General features: G+C 34.9%; 2 protein-coding genes across 4 annotated transcripts in view; one reads left to right on the top strand and one right to left on the bottom strand.

Annotated features, from left to right (window-relative positions):
* Window positions 1–13,741, top strand: part of LOC126811241 (dehydrogenase/reductase SDR family member 6) — a 28,437-nt gene extending 14,696 nt beyond the window's left edge. For all 3 annotated transcript variants that reach the window (XM_050536819.2, XM_050536821.2, XM_050536820.2), the window contains exons 8-10: window positions 2,233–2,291; window positions 9,314–9,406; window positions 13,483–13,741. In XM_050536819.2, coding sequence (XP_050392776.1) covers window positions 2,233–2,291; window positions 9,314–9,406; window positions 13,483–13,536 — 206 coding nt within the window. In that variant the 3' untranslated portion in view covers window positions 13,537–13,741. The remainder of the gene's footprint in view (window positions 1–2,232; window positions 2,292–9,313; window positions 9,407–13,482) is intronic.
* Window positions 13,742–14,837: 1,096 nt separating this feature from the next.
* LOC126811189 (potassium voltage-gated channel subfamily KQT member 1) overlaps window positions 14,838–22,834 on the bottom strand; it is a 65,957-nt gene continuing 57,960 nt past the window's right edge. The window contains exons 15-16 of the mRNA XM_050536753.2: window positions 22,675–22,771; window positions 14,838–22,161 (exon numbers count right to left, since the gene is read on the bottom strand). Coding sequence (XP_050392710.1) covers window positions 22,036–22,161; window positions 22,675–22,771 — 223 coding nt within the window. The 3' untranslated portion in view covers window positions 14,838–22,035. The remainder of the gene's footprint in view (window positions 22,162–22,674; window positions 22,772–22,834) is intronic.

The following is a 22,834-nucleotide window of genomic DNA, read 5'->3' as shown; positions in this document are numbered from 1 at the left end:
ATAAAAAATCATAACGGTAAATGCTGTTATTGACTGGTTTATTGACATAATTCCAACCGATATGTCACATGGAATTCGGCAATGGAGATTCTGTCGGGAAAATATCCACTGTTCTCTCTCCATGTTTATATGAAGGTTTAAATTTACCTTACAACTGGTCAGTAAATACATCAATGTATTATCCAGTTATTATTTTAATATCTATCTGTACCCGAAATTCACATGGACGGAGCGTGGAAGATGCACAATTCGGAAACCATGTGGAGATGTCTTCAATGACCATGTGGCTTATTTTACTGAACATATTATGAATAATCAGCAAGCTTGTTTTGTTTATTTTACCAGATTATCAAAATCACCGTTAAATATGCTAATTACTCGGATTATGAACCACATATGGCTGATTCTCACTAAGGTATGACTGTTGTAGCCGACAAGCAAGTTGATTGTCTTCTTAATTAACAAGTAATAATTAACCTGTTGTAATTTAGCCAAAAGTAGAATGATTATTTACGATACCATAGTGGCCAATTCATTGTTTTACCAATCAGCTTGAATAAACATCAATCGGCTAAAGCCGACAAAATACAGCCCCATGATGAACACTGACCCTGTCTGACATTCAATAGTCGGACTCAACAATTCTCTATTTGTTATTATTTTTTGTGATGATCACATATATTATCCTATTCAGAATATGACAACAAATCACCAAGAATTATTTTTGTTTGGTTATATTAAAGATGCCTTCCCGCGTACAAACTCCATGAGTGATTTGATGAATTATTTGGACTAAAAACCTATTCAAACTAATTAAATGTATCAAAAATTGCTTCAGATCCTCTTAAAACATTGTATTCGTGAGGAAATTACCCAAGATATAAAAACTTGTATGTTTGTCATGTAACTTGATTGAGGGAGAGCCTATTTTCAGAATGTATTTGTTGCTACTTACTGTCCACTTGCCATACATATTGAAGCCTAAGTAAATTCTTGGATTACTTCTGCCAACTACTTTTTCCACTGTTAATTGCAAAGTTTTTTTAATGTTTAAACCCCTCACTGTTTCCAAAATTGCCTAACCATTCGATCAAGAAATAACAAGTGCTCCCAAAATCAGGCTGGCAGACAATAACCGTCGGATTGCCAGTTAGTGATACCCTGACATTTTTGCCCAGTGCTTGCCTCGTGGTTGTTTTTCAGGGAATCCTGTATTTTTCTAGTAAAATTGGGCATCTCTACTTTCCAATTTTACCAAATTTGCCATACTTTTATTGGAAATAACTACCGTATAAAAACATGTTTGTGAGAATGTATCTTTAAAGGAAATGAAATGAAATGGGGTTGAATGTCCTACTGTTCTGCTCCTAACCTGGGCTAACGAAGACGGGCATACAGTGTGCTATGAGGGAAATTTTGCCCGGGCAGCGGCTCTACAGCCTACTCTTATATCGAATTCCAACTGCCAAGGGAGCTTTTACGTGCACGCCAATGTGTACACGGGACCTCAGTTTATCGTCCCATCCAAACTACTAGACAGCTGTCCTTGTCAGGCCCTCCGTCCTGCATCACTGACAAGGGGAAACCACGCAGGAAAATCGGGATGAACTTTCTCGACCAATGCAGGGATCAAACACCCGACCTCCAGGCTAGCGAGCCAGCGTCTTACCCACTTAGCCACGTGATCCCCATTATCTTTAAAGGGAATGGGAGCTATCTTTAAAGGGAATAGGAGCTTATAATTGAACTCATTTGACCAAATTCTGACCGGTTTGTTTCAAAATGGATTAGGAACCCTGGTATGAACCCTGTTGATATTACATGTCTAGAAAACCTTGTGGACATGTAGAGATTAGATTTCTTGAAGGTATAAAGACATCCAAATTTTCCTTTCAGATAAGGTCCTGTCTATGGTTATCATTTTATTCAAGACATATAGCTGCTGTCAGGGAATATTTCTATGCTTTGCGTGGCTATCTTATTCATCCTCCTCCATATATTATCATCTGAGGGGAGGTAAATGATGAAATAGGATAAATTTACATTATGGTCCATAATGTCTATGAAATTTATAGATAGTCAGTGCTGTTTGCTGTGCTACATTATTTTTAATTTCATAGGAAATTGCTTTTATCCAAAAGATTGAATTTTCACAATTCATAATTCCGTAATTATGAAGATAATTTGAAATCCTTAGTAAATCACTCTTGTAATTTAAGGTAATATTTTCAGGCACTGTTGATACACCATCACTAACTGGTAGAATTAATGCCTTAGAGGATCCAGAAAAGGTATTATTATTCAAATATTGGAAAGGTTATTTATTGTTTTGGCTAGAAATAAACATTGTTATATATATTATGTCAATGTATATGTGGCTGCACAAGAAAACCTGTCGGATGTTGTCCTGGCTCAAGTCGAGATAATTTTTTATGCCAAAATACAATGTTAACCATTAGGTCAATTTTCCATTCTTAACATAAATAAACATTTACTTATTAAAATACAAAGTTATGAAACAGAAAAATGATTTTAAATACATTTATTCTGAAATATTCTGAACCGTCTTAGACTTGCAGAACGGTGCCAATGCCTCAAAGTCCATAACAATATAATGTCAGCCTATTTTGTCTGTGTAACACGTCTTGCTCAAGTTAATTGAAGTGGTCGCAAGATATGCCATGAACGGACTAATGCTCTTGACTGGCACGGGGTATACTATATACCGGAAAACACCATGTTATACTGAATACCGGAATACACCGGAAAAACACTAAATACAGGAAAACACACTAAATACCGAAAAACACCCTAAATAGGTAGGTAACCCGGAGAAGGGCTATACTATAAATTTTATTGACAAAATGGAAAAGCATGTCATTTAGGTTACATATCGTGGGTCTCCGCTTGAAACCTCGTATAACGAAAAAATGCGGAAAATTAGTAAATGTTTTGATTCATGAACATTTTCAAGTGAAAATATTTATTTATTCTAAAATATAGTCGAAAAATGTTATATACATGTTTTTTATTCTAGAAAGAAGACCAATTCTTCGGGTACGTGTTTTTTGATCAACGAAAGTTTAAATACAAGTTTAACAAAAACAATGTTAAAATAATTAGTTTTGAGCTTTCGAAATTTTATAAATAATGGAATAATGTAATAATTTCATGTGTCTGATATATTTCATATGACAATTATTTAATTTTGTAATAACGAGAATTTTCAGATGGGTCGTGATTTTGGAAAACTGAAAAGTACAGTTCCCGATACAATGCCAAAGGGCTAATATGAGTAGGACACCGGGATCTGCAGTGGCTCAGTGAGTAAGGCACTGGTTCGCAAACCATGGCGTCCCGGTTTCGATCCCGGTGTTGGCCTAGACAATTCCTCGGGATTTTCCAGCTGTCAGTTGTGCAGGTCGGAGAGGGTCTGGCAAGGAACAGTGTCTAGTCGTTCGTATGGGACACCCACCCCCACCTAAAACCAATCGGATACATACTATAGAGATACCAATTCTTCCATCGCCACACCAATACCAACCAGATTCATGCTATAGAGATACCAAATCATACCAATACCATACTACCCATGTTGCTAGTTACCATGAGTCGCATCCGTGTCCAAGGCTCGGGTACTCATACTCATGACTTACAGGCATTGTGCTGGACGCCATTTCATGGAGGTGGTATAGGGGTACCCAGTAGTGTCAGCATGTTGTCTAGGAGGTAGTGGCGGGATATTACTGGTGTCCTAGACTGAAATCCTTCTTCCAAAGTCATGGCCGCATATTCCAGCTCTACGGTAACCGTTGAGACATCTTGAAGAGATACTGTGGTCTTCAGCTTACGGGTGCAGACAAAAGGTTTGTTCCATACCATTCTCCTATCTAGCGAGTCAGAAGATACTCCAAGAAATTCAGCCAAGGTCAACTTCCTCGTTTCCAAATGGAATCCTTTAAGGGCGATGTCAACACCAGGAGGTCTCATGTTATTGGAGTTTGGTAGAAGAGTTAACTTTCGGGTTAAAGAACCCAAGGTACGAGGGGATTGTTACAGCGTTTTTCTTTGGGGTGACCCTGTACCACACCTTATCTTCATCAGTCGCGAACAGGGCAACTCTGCAATCCTTCTAATAGTGAGATCTGTAAGAGTAACCAGATCGGCAAGGTTGAACGATGGTTGATGAGGATAATACTTCTCCAGTAAAGGGGTTGTTGTTAGCGTTATCTCCCCTTCGGCACAGACAGGCAACACATCACTGACACTCTCGCAGTCACCTTTGAGGGTTCTCCATTCTTCTGTCCATTCTTCTTCTGACCGGAAAAGATCTGGAAACTTACGGGTCAAGTCCAGCATCATCTGTCTTGTAAGCTGGGATAGTGGTGAAGCCCACTTTGGTACCGTGGCAACTCGTTTGTAGACTTGGGGGGTGATGGCGTTATACGACAGAATAAACACACAACCTTCATTCGTTTATGGGGAGCAGCAGCCAAGTGGTTCTTTAGTTGTTTCTTCGTTGCAACGACCCAAGGCAAGACCCAATCCCGCAATTCTATTTAGACATCTTAGAAAGCCTAAAATGTATAATAATGTGAAAACCTTAAGTTTTGCGGACTATAAAACGTTATCAATAATGCCATCATGTGTATCTAAGAACGTAACTATTCGGGCATAGGTTATATTATAATCAAACAGCCATCATCCACGTATACTGTGTCCTTACAGTTGCTCTATAATAGGCTATTGCTCCCATTAATTCTTCCTTTGAGTTCGCTACTTTTAATGCAGCTCCGAATTCATTTGGAAAGATCCTGTGTCAGTAGGTTTCTGGTTGATCAGGTCAAATCTCTACTGACAAATTACTTCAATGGGTATACTTCCTATCCACATTGTCAGCCTTTCATTATCCAATATCAATTTCCGTAACGGAATCACTGCATCTCAAACTTTAGACTTCTTTTTACCTTCTTCAAGGATGCTGACTAACAGCAATACCATTTCTCTCACTTAAAAACTTCTAAAATGGACAACTACATAGCATAAGATGACCGGATTACTTCATTCGTTTACCATCTGTTTAACTTCTAACATTTAAGAAATAATGAATCTCTAACGACTAACAACAACATATATTATACAGACAATGGGACAAAAAATTGACGTTGGAATCCTTAAGTTTTCCCATTCAGGTGGGAAGGTTTCTTCCTTTGTATGGTAGAAGCCTATCTAAGTGAAAAACTTGTGGTGCTTTCTTCATGGACTGTTTTATTTGGTACGTTACATCATAGATTTTCCTAACAAGATATGGCCCTTTCCATAAAGAAGTGAACTTGCTGCACACCGACTTTTCTCACAGGATTGTGTAACCATACTGCCTGTTCAGTTCCTCTTCTTGGCCTTTAAGTCATAGTACTTCTTCCTGTAACAAGGAACTTCTGACTTATCTCGTGACATTGTTTGTTTTTGTGTTGAAGACATGACAAATAGTTGTCGACATCTTGTTCAGTTACTTCCTTTGCTGGTTGCTCAATCATTGCCTGCATTGGTAAAGTTATCTCTCTACCAAAAAAACATCATATTCGGGGTTTTGCCTGTACTTGAATGAACAGATGATCGTTAGGCAATCATGACTTGTGGTAAATATTCATCCCACAATTTCTGGTCTTTTTCACAATACATAGTGATCAAAGTCCGGTTGAATCTTTCTACACTTCCATTTGATTGGGGTCGGAAACTAGTCGTTTTAGTCTAATGTATGTCTTTCAGAGAACAGACGTCATGAAAGAGTTTACTTTGATAGTTTGTTCCCTGGTCGGCATTTTAATGTCATAGCTACAGTCTTGGCTTCAGGGATGGCAAAGCCCTGGGCCTGACAAGAATCGCGGGGCCCCTAACGCGACTAAAAGATTATTTCATATGCTTTTGAATGGCACACATGCGCAACACACGATTAAACGGTCTGTAATAGAAGAATAATTACATAATAGCTGATCACATACGAAATCTATTCAGTTCCGAATGGCATACAATGCGCGGAAATAGCATAAGACGGCGGGGAAGCCTAGACCTATCACCGAGTGGAACTTCACAGAGAAGGTTGAGGGATAGCTCAGTCTCCGCCCTCGCACCTCTAGATCGATTACCGTGAAACTTTCATCTACAATTTGAATTTTTTCTCTTTTTGCCATGAACAGTGGCCTGGGCCCCTAAGGCCCATGCCTAAGCTGGGCTTTTAGGGATGGGTAGAGCTGAAGCTTCTGTCCATTTGGTAAAGCAGTCGCTGATTACTATTATATATCGATTACCTATCTTGGTGAGCGGCAAAGGTCCAAGGATGTCCATGGCGATTCTCTCCGTAAAAGCAAGAACACAGGCGTTTAATTGGGCTATTTTTCTATTATTATGACATCTTTTGGTGTGGCGTAAGTAAACAGCGTAGTTATTGTTCGTGTTTGTAGGCTTAAAGGCTTTGTCTAATGTAAAATCTGGACCAAGTGTAAAATCTACACCAAGTGACATTTCGTCATAGTGACACATTCAGTAAAACACGAACATTACACATTAAATTTACTTATTTTGCTATGCCAGAATTAAACAGTGTGATACTGAATGGCAAAAAAACAAATGAAACTTTCATAATTCTAGTAAAGTTTAAACGAAACTTACGTTTTATCTTGATACGTCGATGTCTTACTTGGTTAAAATGACCTCGTATTATAGTAAATAGATGCCACGTGACAGGAATCTGTAGTATGAAAACCTCAGATATCGGTTTATACGAGGTTTATATGTTACTGTTGATAATATTTGCAATTCAAGACCACGTATATTATTATACGGGGTTTTGATTGTATGCCATTTTATACGTGATATTCATTTAGACATTTTCAGACATTTAAAACTGTCGTAGCTAAACGAGGTTTTGATATTCAGAAGCGCGCTTTTACGAGCTTTACAATGGTATCAAAAAGTGTTTTTGGCCAAAAATCGGTTATACGAGGTTTCAAGCGGAGACCCACGATATGACATGATTAAATATTCATAGATGTAATTATGAACAATACATAAACATTTATACAGATGTTCTAATAATGATTTGGTTCTTGGCAGCATTCATCTGGACAAAATCTCAACACTTTTCTAATAGTATAAGGTCTTTAACATTTAATCTTACAAGGGTCCAAAAAGAGAGTTATTCCCCTTTAATCACAATCTATGATTGAAATAATGCAATGTTTCCTTGGGTTGTCCAATGTTCACTATTAAACGACAGTTAGTTGTTAAACGTACGAATAAAAGAACAGGAGATATGTACACTCAATTAAACCTTTGCAGTATCACTAGAAATAAGATAATTATTACTGACATGTCCCTAGAAACACACAAATTCCTAACCGCGTGGCCATGTGACCTATTGCTTCCCGGGTCAGCCGAATAGCTATCACTCTAAAATGCAATTAACCAATTGAACAGAGAGAGAGAGAGAGAGAGAGAGAGAATGGGGTTTAACGTCCACTCAACACAAACTAGGCCATTTCGGGACTAACATATGGTTTAATATTATTTCAATAATTCGCTTGCGCGTAGGGGTCTTTAGCAGTGGGAGGAAACCGGAGGACCCGGAGAAAACCCACAAGGTTGGACAGGCGACCCTACTCCTTGTCAAGTACAACCGGGGATTCGAAAACCACACCAGTCGACTCAATGACAGACTTTATGATACAGCGCGCACGCTAACCATTCAGCCATCCAATCCCCCCCCCCCAATTGAACAGGATGTAACATCCTCCAATTAATGCATACATGATAGATAAGAACATTATTCTACACGATAATAATGATTACTTAGCAAGGCATATAGTATTAAGTGATATCTACCTGAAAATATGAGAGACAGAGAGTAAGCGAGTATCAAATTTTATTGACAAAATGGAAGAGAACCATGCGGTTTCAACTTCCGGTGATATTTCCTAACCACTGACATATATTCCGAAACGAAACAAAAAGTGATATAATACGTGCAGTATCATTATACTTTTTGTAAAAAAAAAAAATGGTGGAAAAATATAAGTTAGTTTCCACATGGCTACATCTGCAGCTTTATAAAGTTTCCTATTTGCACACTCACACATATCAAACACCATTATAAAACCTGTTATAAGCAGTACATTACTAGTTGTAATGCACATAAATACAAAAATTAACTTTATTTCTAATTTGTGCTTGTTGCAAACGTACCAACAACATGATTTTGTTCATTTTCACCATGTGAATGGTATTGCCATGCATAGGACGCATAGAATATGTTTAAATTAAGACCTCACTTGTTCACTTTTTGTTCCCCGCCTTTGGAAGAAAGAAGGAGACTATTAAAATGTGTTTGTCCGTCCGTCCATCTGTCTGTCCGTCACACTTTTTGGGACACAATAATTGAGCTAGAATGTTCAAACTTGGTGTTGGTGTTTATTGGGTCAAGGCCTTGATGGAGTTCGAAGATGAGCATTTTCTGCTTAGGGTAAGCAGAGATAAGCAATTTGATTGGTTGATTCTTTGGGACACGGTAATGTTAGTTCTTATTAAGTGAGAGTGATGAAACTTGGTGTATAGTTTCATTAAATCAATACCTTGACTAAGTTCAATAATGAGCATTTTCTGCTGAGGGTAAGCAGAGTGATAATCAATTTGATTGGTTGAGACTTTTGAACACAATAACTCTCCTTCTATTTGAGGTAGAATGTTCAAACTTGGTGTAGGCGTTGAATGCCTTGATGGAGTTCAATGATGAATATTGTCTGTTTACGGTAAGCAGAGATAAGCAATCTGATTGGTTGATGATTTGGGGCACGATAACATTGGTTATAATGAAGTGAGAGCAATGAAACTCTGAATATAGATTCATTATATCATTACCTTGACTAAGTTTGACGGTGAGAATTTTCTGCTTAGGCTTAGGAGCGATAAGCAATTTGATTGGTCAAGACTTTGGAACATAACAACTTAATTTGGTAGAATGTTTAAACTTGATGTAGATGTTCATTAGGTGAATGTTTTGACTGGGTTCAATGATTAACATTTCGAGCTGAAGCTAAGCAGTGCTAACCAATTTCATTGGTTGATGCTACGGGACAAGATAATCTTGATTCTGTCTGATAGAGAGTGATGAAACTTAGTGTATAGTTTGAATGCTTGATACTTTTGAAAAAAATAAATGTGCGATTAATTAATATGTGTCATCTATTTATTTTGGGATTTCGGCGGGGGACATCCGGAACATCAGGCTCACTGTTGGTTTGTTATTTTATGATTTCAGTCGTTGAAGGACTTCGTAGCTAGACAGAAAATGGGGAGATTTGCTTCCGCAGATGAAATAGCAAGTTTGGTATTATATCTAGCTTCAGATGAGGTAGGAGTCTTTTTTGTCCCCCGCCTTTCGAAGAAAGCAGGGGACTATTAAAATGGGTTCGTCCGTCTGTCTGTCCGTCTGTCTGTCCGTCTGTCCGTCCGTCTGTCTGTCCGTCTGTCTGTCCGTCACACTTTTTGGGACACAATAACTCTCTTCCTAATTGAGCTAGAATGTTCAAACTTGGTGTATGTGTTTATTAGGTCAATGCCTTGATGGAGTTCGAAGATGAGCATTTTCCGCTTAGGGTAAGCAGAGATAAGCAATTTGATTGGTTGATGCTTTGGGACACGATAACTCTCTTCCTAATTGGGCTAGAATGTTCAAACTTGGTGTATGTGTTGATTAGGTCAATGCCTTGATGGAGTTCGAAGATGAGCATTTTCTGCTTAGGGTAAGCAGAGATAAGCAATTTGATTGGTTGATGATTTGGGACACGATAACTTTTAATTGAGCTAGAATGTTCAAACTTGGTGTATGTGTTTATTAGGTCAATGCCTTGATGGAGTTCGAAGATGAGCATTTTCCGCTTAGGGTAAGCAGAGATAAGCAATTTGATTGGTTGATACTTTGGGGCACGATAACTCTCTTCCTAATTGAGCTAGAATGTTCAAACTTGGTGTATGTGTTGATTAGGTCAATGCCTTGATGGAGTTCGAAGATGAGCATTTTCCGCTTAGGGTAAGCAGAGATAAGCAATTTGATTGGTTGATGCTTTGGGACACGATAACTTTAGTTCTAATTAAGTGAGATTGATGAAACTTGGTGTATAGTTTCATTACAGTAATACCTTGACTAAGTTTGATAATGAGCATTTTCTGCTCAGGGTAAGCAGAGCGATACGCAATTTGATTGGTCGAGACTTTGGAAAACAATAACTCTCCTACTTTGATTGTTAGACTATAAGTAAAGATATACTGTTTGATTGTTCAATACTTTGTAAAAGATAATTTGTGATAAATTTGTATGTGTCCTCTAATTATTTTCCTATTTCGGCGGGGGACATCAGCCTCACTGTTGGCTTGTCTTATCTTCATTAGACTTCAGAGTGTTTTGATTACTATTTGTATGTGTACTACATACACATATCTCATCTAACAATGAGTACTAGTGATTAGTATTTCATGTAAATTTAAACAATAGCTGCTAAAATATCCTAGATTGTTTAAACAATCTTATATTCAGTCTAAACTCAACCTTCAACTCATAATGGAACTAATGACATTCAAACCATAAATAGATAACTATCAGGGGCGCACAAATATATTTACCCAGCGGAGGGGTGCCATCAAAAAATCGGCCCACTCAGTATTAGAAAATAAAATTGGCCCACAATATCAATAAAACAACAACAAAGGAAAATTCGCCCGCATAATCTCAAAATTTATATTTCCAAAATAAAGTACCAAAGGACAGACAGTGATCATCATCATCATTTACATGTTATGTAATGTAGCTACGGTACGCAGGAGTTTCCTCATGAGCACAGAGTAATTTTGACAATACAAACTTTTGGTTTGACTGAATGTGTAAGAGAACCCGGCAAACTGGTCCTTTTTCCCGAAAAATCGGCTCACTCAGCAAAAAAATCAGACCATCCCCGTTGTACGCCCCTGATAACTATCATTCACAATGTAAATAGGTAACTATCACACCATATCATAGACTACTAACTGATATTCATATCATCTTGGCTATTCAGTGATAGTCACATCATCTAACTATTCACTGAGATCACTTCATCTCAGCTATTCAGTAGTATTCACATTATGTCAACTTTTCACTGAGATCACATCATGTCTACTATTAAAGGATAATATTGGTGCCAATCATTATCACATATGTGATAGAACTGGTTAAACACGTTCCAAATATTATTTTATCACAATGATCATTGCTACGATAGATGCGTAATCAATGTTTCAACAAACTGAAGTGACGAACGCAAAAGCAAAACACGAGTTATCCCTCTATATAACTGACTGAAGTGACGGGTGATAACAGATACATGGGCGAATTTCTGCTCACTAATAATTCCTTCGAAGACCAAAAGTGGTTGTGTGAGAATGTGAAAGAATATCTGACAATTCATAAACAAAATTGACTGTCACTAGATAAGAGAACATGAAAGAAAAATAGAAAAATTCTGTGCATTACCATGTTTTTATGAGTATAGAATGAATAAACACACGTGAATGTGGGGACTGTTTCTATTTTTCTCATGTTCTCTTATCTAATGACATTCAGTTACTTTAAATTGATACACAGTGTTTTAAGGTCATGAGAAGAAGAAGCTTATTGATTTTCAGCGATTATCGATAATTACTGCCAGAGTTATGGCCCTTGATCACTTCAAAAAATCTTGTGGACGCTCTAGAGGTCAAAATTAATATCCGATTGACATTAAATTTATACACATTGTTAACGGTCATGAGACAAAAACGCCTATTGATTTTCAGCGATTTCCGATAATTACTGCCAGAGTTATGGCCCTTGATCACTTCAAAAAATCTTGTGGATGCTCTAGAGGTCAAAGTTAATATCCGATTGACTTTAAATTTATACACAGTGTTTAAGGTCATGAGGCGAAGAAGCCTGTTGATTTTCAGCGATTTCCGATAATTACTGCCAGAGTTATGACCCTTGATCACTTTGAAAAATCTTGTGGATGCTCTAGAGGCTAAAGTTAATATCCGATAGACTTTAATTTTATACACAGTGTTTAAGGTCATGAAACCAAGAAGCCTATTGATTTTCAGTGATTTCTGATAATTACTACCAGAGTTATGGCCCTTGATCACTTTGAAAAATCTTGTGGACGCTCTAGCGGCTAAAGTTATCATCCGATTGACTTCAGATTGATACACAGAGTTTAAGGTCTTGAGACAAACAAGTATATTGATTTTCAATAAATCTTTATGACTTGAACAGCTCAATCCATGATGTTAAAAGTTTTGTATACTAAACGTTAGCATGGGGCCGAACTTTATAAAAACCAAACAAATTCTAATGGTTTTCTGATAATTACTTAATGAGTTGTTACTCTTAATCAGATTTTAATGTATTATAAATGTTTCATTACCGAAAAAAGTAAAAATATGCGACAACTCTTGTTGACTGCCCGGATGATATAGCTGCCGTGGGCGTATGTTTCGTTGCCTGGCAACCTATCTTTTGAATTGTCAGATATACTCTTACAGTCTCATATAACAACTTTGGGTCTTCGAAAGAATTATTAGTGAGCAGAAATTCGCCCATGTATCTGTTATCACTTGTCACTTCAGTCAGTTATTTAGAGGGATAACTTTTCCGTTTGTCACTTCTGATTGTTCAAGCATTGATTAAGCATCTATTGTAGCAATGATCACTGTGATAAAATAATATTTGGAACATGTTTAACCAGTTCTATCACATATGTGATAATGACTGGCACCAATATTGTCCTATAACTGACATTGCGTTACATCAACCATTCACTAATATTCAAATTATGTCAACTATTTACTGAAATTCACATCATATCAACTATTCACTGATATTTACATCATGTCAACTATTCACTGATATTCATATTATGTCAACTATTCACTGAGATTGCATTATGTCAACTATTCACTGATATTTACATCATTCAACTATTCACTGATATTCACATTATGTCAAATATTCACAGAGTGGCACTATGTCATTGTCAAATTATCACTGATATTTGCATCATGTTAACTATTCACTGATATTTACATTATGTCAAATATTGGCATCATATCAACCTATTCACTGACATCGCATCACATCAACTATTCACTGATATTCCCATCATGTCAACCATTCACTGATATTCACACCATGTCAACGATTCACTGATATTGTCAACTATTCACCGATTCACAGATATTCACATCATGTCAACTGTTCACTGATATTTACATTATGTTGACTATTCACTGATATTCACATCATGTCAGTTAGTTGCCAAACTTCATATAATAGACTGATCATTCATCTCATCATTTCACATGAAATATTGTCAACATAAGTATGAACATTGATTAAAGTAAATTGTATTATTTATTTTCTAGTCTGTTTATGTAACTGGACAACCATTTATCATAGATGGAGGATGGAGTCTTTAAATATGGTACAAACTATCATTGCTAGTCCCAATTATATGCATATTTATTTACAGAATGACATTGTTAGTTGTAAATTGCACTTGTATTGTCCTGAATGAACAAAAAATTATGAATTGAAAGTAGTCAATTTAAAATTATAATAAGTATATACATTAAATATAAAATCATACATTGTTAAAGAAAATAAATGGTATAATTAATTTTATGGATTTCTTCTCTTCTTTGATGAACAAGACTATAGACCAGTGGTTCTCAACCTTTTTTGCCAACGGCACACCTTGGAACACCTGAAAAAATAGCGGCACACCTGGCTAAATATATATGAAAAATATTTGAATTTTGATATAAAAACATGGTAAGTCAGACGGAATGCAACCGTAGACAGAGACTAGTCATAGAATGACTCAAATTAAATATAGAAAAACTCAGCTATGAATTTATCAGTAGACACCAGTGAATACTCAATATTGGGATCATATGGTTTTTCGCATTTTCTTAGTGTGCCATTCAAAATTTCGCAGTACACTAAGGAAGATCTCACACTGGTTGAGAATCACTGCTATAGACCAATTCATCTCTTAGAAGTCATTGAATTGCCGTACAAATATATAGAGTGGTCAAATGTTGGACTTGTAGCGTGACAATTGCATGATTGTTGAAGATATGCTTTAAGACCAGGATTTTGAATATGATTGAAAACTCCCCTCTTGGTTTTGCGACTATCCAAAACCACCAAGGACCCCAGACTTTTCTAGGATTCCTCTGTATCAGTTGTAGCTGGTTGTAACCTGTTGTGGCTTCAAACAAAAACTATAGCATGGGTAACTAAAGCTTTGAAAGGGATGTGTGTGACAAAGTTGCCTGAAGCATGGTACTGCCAATCATAGGTCTGTCATCTATGCTAATATGACCTTGATTTCAAATTTGTACATCACAAAAAGGGGTATGGCCTGTACAACTGTGAAATCTAAAATGCTTAGTCAAATTGAAAACATAATACCTCCATAAATGTTTACACACCTCACTAAAAAAAATGAATTTAAAAAAAAAAAGATAAGCAATGGATGAATCTTCACCTTTTCAAAACCATTTTATTTCTACAAACCTGATAAGTTATGTGAACTCAATGAAAAGTAAAATCTGTTGTTCTGGGAATGAAGCACACCATATGCAATCCACAACACCGGTTACTACTATTGCAAATCGGATATACAATGGAGATGAAAATCTTGACTTTCAGATGAATTTTATTCGGAACTAAGATTTTTTTTATGACATTTTCTTTGCTACTAAGTTAACTTAGTTTTCTGTCCCGAACAGTAAAAATTGATAACAATTTACAAATATATAGTAAGATTGTCTCTATGTAGGAATAATTACCTCAATCACCGTTTGAACTAGCTTTAACTTATAAACAATATGTGGTATTTGATTGTTTTATCCTTATGAAACAGAACACATGGCTAGTGCTTGACACTAAATAAAGTTTAATATACATGTAGACACTGGGGTTTAATTTACTGTTCACATGGTGCAGGGGCGGATCCAGGAATTTATGCAGGAGGGGGTTTGCCAGGTTCCTGTTGAGGAAATCTGTCATCATCGTCTCTAAATTACATAGGCATACATACAAATTGACCTTTTTAAAGAGAGAAATCATTTTTGTAATGATGTAGGAACACATTGTGATTTAATTTCATTGATGCAAGGCATTCAATTTTTTTATGTATATGAGCCGGGTGGGTTTTTGGACCCCCCAAACCCCCCCTCTGGATCCGCCCCTGATGGTTGGGTGACAAAGAAGATTTATTCTCTCATGTGTCAATATATAATGGCTGGGTGATCAAGATTTACAAAAAAAGGTTTAATAGTTGACTACTGTGGTCAGGGATTGCAGATCCTTAATTTATATAGGTTAATATTCACAATAATTGAGCCAAAAGAGGCGGCAGGGAGGGGAACACTTGCAATAAAATCAAGTGGATCCTCTTGTAAGAATTTTGACAGTTCAGACATATTTTACAGGAGCCCAAATGTGTGCCTTAAAGAATTTGACTGTGTAGTATCTTGTTTTTGAGTATATGAATAATTCAAAGCATTTATTTATAAAAATGTTTATTACTAGTAAATTATAAAGTGGAACAAATGCTTTGCTGAGTGAAGTTGTGGGGTAATAAAATTCATTTTGTGACATGGAATGAAAGTGTTGGCACCATTTAATACATGTTTAATCCTTCACAACCTCTTAAATTTAAAATATAGTTCATACTCTGTTTATTTCAAATAATCTCTAAAAGCCCTTGATCCTCCAAGTTATTGAGAGATGATCCATACCCTAACCATGGAAGATCATTGATCCATAATCTTGAGTGTGCAAGGCTTTACAGAGAATTTTACACCAACCCTTCTCAATGAATTTCAGAAAATATGACCACCATATCTTTGTACCTTTGAGATCCTCGAAGGTTAAGTAAAAAGGTCAACATGGTTACCACTTCTATTGATATTCATATCACTTGAAGTAATCTTTTGTCATCAGTTGTACCATGTAATTAGAATATTAGGCCATACAAAAAATGTTCTCAGGCAATCCTTATGCTAGGTTCCGACTTAAAGCATTGCGATAGGATTGTCCCTATTGAGTCCACGATCTGGTACATGCAGATATGTACACAATTAACATGATTCCTACAAATGACCTCAATATACAGTATGATAAGACCTGATAGGATCACCACGATTACTGCACGATTAAAACCATGATTTCAATCGCAGCACGCTTCATGATAGTGGGAACCTAGCATTACCAAAAATCTTATGTGGGAAGGAGGACTTTATTATGTGTTTTTATTTTATCAAAGAATCTCTACTTGGTTAAATGACTTCCCATACACATCAAATTTCAAGGCAATTTATCTCATAATTTTGTTTATAGAAATGTATGATTATCCAGTAGCATTTATGACTGTCATTAACATGTATCAGAACCTATGCATTCATACAAGTTATTTTATAGATTAATTTCCAGTAACCGGGGTAAAATATTTACATGCAGCAATTAATGAGACTGTTCTATTTTTTGAAATAAAAACATGTTATGCTGCCTTTTTTAAGTGATGCAGGATTATGTGAGAACCAGAATATATTTTTTGTATGGCCTTAGTATTATAATTCTATGGTTGTATTATTGAGGTTCTGTGGTGTGACATAATGACATATTTTCTGAAAACAGCTATAGAAAGTCTTTCATTGTATAATGAATTTAGAGAATGTGAAACAATTAAGATAAAAAGTACTCAATACAATGTACTTTGTGAAATAAATTGTTAGTAATACAATCATGTAATTTTTCAACAAATAATACTGATATTCTTGTGTTCTTCATCAATTTCTCAATCACAATATTAAAATAGTTTTATATTATCTTTAAATGGCATTTAGCGATTTGAACATAATATTACACAACATAGTTCTATGGATAACAATCACTATATTATATACACACAACGTTTCAACAAGATTTCACAAAGCATACAAATTTACGACCAATGAAATCGTGTGGATATGGTATGTGTATATAATACATTGATTGTTATCCATAGAACTGTGTTGTGTTATAGTTTTATATTTTTTGCTATAGGATTAATGAGAGAACTTAGAGCCTTAAATTTAGAGGACCTGATCAATATCAGTTCACTACGATAATTTTAAATGCATGTTTCAATGTAGAAGGCTGAGAAAAATAACTGATGAATTTAATCTTAGAGTTGTATTAAATTTGAACAGCTCAAAACAGATTCAAAGATTTGGCTTGTATATTTGTCTTCTATTATTATAAATCTATATCCTTTCTTTCAGATAGGGTTAACAAACATTTCAATAATCAGACATCCTAAAATAAAGTCTAATATTTGGAATGTAGAATAAAATATTGCTTCCCTTCATTTCCACTTATGTTATATATAAAAAAAAACAAATCTCTTCTCATTCATTCATTTAAAAAATAAATATGACATGACACTAAGCCTTCCTTTGGCTGCAAACTTGTGAGGTGGTAATCATGAAGGTCAAATCACATCCTGTGTTAAATTTGATCAATTTCAATTTTTAATATACCAGTAGCCATTATTTTCTTAGTAGTGCTAAATTAGATGAATGGTAACTTACAATCAGGTACATAATTACCACTGTTAAAATTGCCATCTTATCCAGTAATCCTAAAACATAATTATTGTGACACATTTTTGGAATTTTACCAATAAAACTGGCCATGAGTTGACTTTTGATTCAGAAAATATGGGTATCTTCTCAAACCTTAAGGTTAGCCATGAAAATTTAATTGTGGCCATGGCTACATTTGCTAATATTATTCCTTGTGATTTTTTAGGAGCTTCATGGTATGGTTACAGCTACCATTTTCAGCACACACACTTAATACGTCATAAATTTTTATAATTTGGAACCAAATTTCTTGTCTTAACACTTTTTGCTTGAGTCAAAGAAAGACCATGCTGACTGTAGTGGATTCTCCATTTTACTAGTAGCCTCTTACACACAGAGAATACAATCACAGTATTGAGGCTATCTAATTCAATAACTAGAAGAAAGATATATATATATATATATCAACAATCATTTTATTGGGGTTTTTTTTGTGTGTGTAAAAAAAGTTATGTTTTAAAAGTGCTAAAAAAATCTAGTAAAAAATAATTTAACAAATTTTGCACAAAGTATAATGTGCATGATAATAATATTTCTCTGTAGTTAAAAAATGAGTACACTACAATATTCATGTTATTATGCTATACTTATCACAGAAGTATATTCTAAATAAATATTATAACAAAAACAATATATATTTATATATATACAAAGTGAATGGTGTACATACATCTAAATAGATCTTGTTTCACAGCACTTATATAGTACAGGTTACATGTAAAAACAACATTCCACGCCCTAGGTTGTACACGTTGTTTTGGTAAAAGGATATGTAATCTCACTGTTATTGGTAATCACCAACAAAATACTAGTTACTAGTAAGATGTATAGCAAATAGTATCAGACATCACAATCATTCTACCTGGTTACAAATTGCGGGGTTTGGATGGCTGAATTATTAGCATGTGTGTGTTGTATCATAAGGTCTGAAAATATGAGAGACAGAGAGTGAGCGAGTATCAAATTTTATTGACAAAATGGAAGATCATGTCATTTAGGTTACATATGACATGATTGAATATTCATAGATGCAATTATGAACAATACATAAACATTTATACAAATGTTTTAATAATGATTTGGTTCTTGGCAGCATTCATATGGACAAAATCCCAACACGTTTCTAAGGCCTTTGGGGGGGTTGGATGGCCGAATGGTTAGCATGTGCGCGCTGTATCATAAGGCCTGTCATTGAGTCAACTGGCATGGTTTTGATTCCCCGGTTGTACGTGACTAGGAGTAGGATCACCCGTCCAAACTCGTGGGTTTTCTCCGGGTCTTCAGGTTTCTTCCCACTGCTAAAGCCCTCCTACGCGCAAGCGAATTATTGAAATAAAATTGAACCATATGTTAGTCCCGAAATGACCTAGTTTGTGTTGAGTGGACGTTAAACCCCATTTCTCTCTCTCTCTCTCTCTCTCTCTCTGGTTACAAATTACTATTTGTTTTAGAATTACACTTTAAAGGTTTCAAAAGACAGAAAAGTTATATATTCAGCCCTAGATATATGAATCTTACAAGTTTGTATATAAAATTGTTTAGAAATGTTTTTAAATGTCATATAGATAAAGGAAGAAAATCCATATAATATAACCAAGTCATGGTAATAGGTTTAACACATCTACATTATTCGTTAGAATATTATTAATTTGCAAAAGGCACATCTAATTTTATAGGCCCACATTGAAATGTCTGGCATCCACAATTGCTTGTGGACACCCTGAAGCCTCAAGTCTTTGCCCGATTAACTTTAAATTTATACACAGTGTTTAAGGTCATCGGACAAAGAAGCCTGTTGATTTTCAATGATTTCCAATAATTATTGTCAGAATTATGTCCCTCGATCAATTTTAAAAATCTTGTGGGTACTATAGAGACCAGAGCTATCAACCGATTGACTTTAAACATACATAACGTGGTTACGGTCATGAGATGAAGAAGCCTATTGATCATCACATTGGCTTTAAAACAAAGTGTCCACATTCATGAGAGCAAGAAGTCTCACGCTTTTCAACGATTTCGATAACTTGAACAGCTAAGTTCATCATATTACACATATTTTGTATAATAAAAGTTATCAGGAAGAACTACTTCAAGCCAAAACAATTCTATTATTTCTGATAATTACTTAATGGGTTGTAAATGTTTTCATTACCAACAAAAAAGAATATGCGACAACAATTGTGGACTGCTTGGATGAATTAGCTGCTGTGGGTATATGTTTTGTTGCCTGGCAACCAATCATTTGATATTGAGTTGATATTTGTACAAAGATTAATCAAGATAGTTTTTGTCATTTGTATAGAGATATCTGAAATGATAATTATGTACTTAATCCTAAGTAAAAACACACAAACTCTTCAATTGAGAATTGTACAATCAGCAAAAGGTATATACTTTTGTAATATATTAATGTCTGCATAGAATTCTGTAAAAAATATAGTTCACAGTTTCTGATAAATTATACATAAAGTAATAGAATACCAAAGTAAGATTTGTTTCCAATACTAATAAGCAAAAGGCACGACTATTATAATAGATTGGTATGTTTACAACGTTTCCATCGAAACACAAAAATTATTCCATCAAGATTTGGCTAATGGAACAAATTTCACAACAGCTATAATAGACTGATATGTATACATAGTTTCAGAAAGATATCTTCAATGACATACAAAAAACTTAATAAGCAGACAGTATTTAATACCTGTACTATGTGATGTGAAACTTAACTGAGATTCAACAAATAATAAAAATAGTACATACCTTATACAATATACATGTACATGTATTAACAACAATTTGCCATTCTTCGTATTTTTGATCATTTACATAGCAAGTAGTACTTTTTTGAAACATAAAAGAATGTGTTTTCTATTATATAAAGGTAGATCTTTCTGAATCTGTCTAAAGTTAATGGAAACCCCCCAACAAACAGTAGTAAAAAGGAGTATTAGATTGTGTTAGCCTAATATCCAACTAGAAGATATAATATTTGCACTATTTTAAAGAATTGTAAGCACAACTATTTAGTTTGATATTATAAAATTACAATCTGATATACCGGTACATAGAGACAAAGGTCCTGTTTTTAAAAAAAAAAACAAACAAAAATTCACTCTTCCATAAAAATGCCTTTTGGGTGGTTTACTTAATACAATATACAGGTACATGTATGAGGTTGATATGCCATTATGATAATGTGCCTTAAAATGGTGAAAATGCATAAAAGGGGTGCTTTGGTTTGAATAATTTCTAGTTTGTAATGCTTGCATCTTGCATATATATATATATATACAGTGCTGTGGGCTTCTCATATTTCTTTTAATACTGTAATCTCTATCTTATATATTATTTTACAATTGTTTTAGACTAGAAATTGTTAGACATTTTTGTAGCAACATTGAAAGTGAGACTATTATAAAGTGGCTTTATAGTGTATGTATAATTAATTCATCATTTGTACAGTATTTGTAAATATATGATATAAGTACTTAAACAATATGTTAGTTGCACCACATAGAACTATATTATCCAGTATATAGAGGGAGTTTAATTAAATCTTCTATATACCGGTATATATATATATATATATATATATATATTGTTTACAAACCATCATGTCAAGTACTATATATGTTCATGTCTTTGGATTTCAGACACCTTATATAATATTAACCATTGTAGAAATGTGACATTAGCTGTACTATAACTGTTTATTTTTACTGTATGTACTTACACTGTGGGTTTTTTGTACTGAATTTTATATCCAAAGAATGTATTGACACTGTGGGGTTTTTGTACTGAATTTTTGTAACAACTGCACGAGTATAATGTACTGACTCTAGAGTTTTTATACTTATCTATTTTTTGTGTCTATTTCTATTGACTAGTAATATTTCTGTAAATCTTTTGTTAATCCTTCTGATAAGTTGAAATAGCCATTTGTTTTTTGAATGGAGGACGAGATAGTTTATCTAATACACAATAAAGGTAATGTACATCTGTCAATCTCGTTGTTTGTCACACACACGCACATCTTGATATTATAAGTGTTCCACAGAATCAGTCAGCTTTCCAATTTATTGTCACTCATTATTAATCAGTTAAATATCTATTATTAAAAATAACCACAGCATATCTTCATCATATCATTTGTGATCATCAGTATTTATATGATTAATGATATAAAGCTGTACACCCGTTCTTGAACATGCTCAGTCTTTAATGGTTATCTCCCTTTATTTTGTAAAGTCTCATGATAAACCATTATGTGTGCTAGGATTGGTCATCATCATCATCTACATCATCATACACTATATCTGCTGCCGATTGGTTCTGAGATTTAACCAATATCTTTAACAGAATTAACACCTGATCCATTTTATTATCTAACTTATTAACCTATAATAGATAATATTATATATGTTATAATGTCTGGAGCCACAGTGGCACAGTAAGTAAGGCACTGGCTTGCTAACCAGGAGGTCCTGGATTTGACCCCAGTGTTGGCCCAGATAGTTCTTTGGGTTTTCACATGCTAGTGGTGCAGGATGGAGAAAACAGCAATGAACAGCGTCTAGTCGCCACAAGGTGGAAATATTGGATATATAAGCCAAGAAATCAATGTTGTAATTCCCAACTGTTCAATTGTCTCACTAGTCTAGGCAACAGTTGTGACATAAACCCAGTGTATACTGTATAGTCCATGACATGTTCAGAGACTCAGTAGTCAACTGGGTCAACATTGCTCCAGATCTAACAGAGAAAATAAGGGACCACTTACACTTGTATCCCTAATTCGTTGCATAGACATGTAAAAACATACTGTCACTTCTCACTGTATAGATACAGTTTCAGCATTTGAAGTCACACATATCATTCGTAATCATGTCTACCAATGGTATAAAAACTTACCTGAGTTTCTACCCTTGTAATTCTAGAATATAGAGTCATCTTCTCTTTCTCTTTTATATTACTACAATAAGCTGGTTTACCTATTGTTTGATCCAACCTGCAAATCAACAATATTTATCATACCTTGTTCTAATCTAAAACAACTCTTTCTCTAACATGG

The sequence above is a fragment of the Patella vulgata genome, chromosome 2 (assembly GCF_932274485.2).
Source record: "Patella vulgata chromosome 2, xgPatVulg1.2, whole genome shotgun sequence".
NCBI classification, from domain to species: Eukaryota; Metazoa; Mollusca; class Gastropoda; family Patellidae; genus Patella; species Patella vulgata.
The sequence above is the reverse complement of the archived record's forward strand: the minus strand, read 5'-3'. Positions and strand labels throughout refer to the sequence as shown.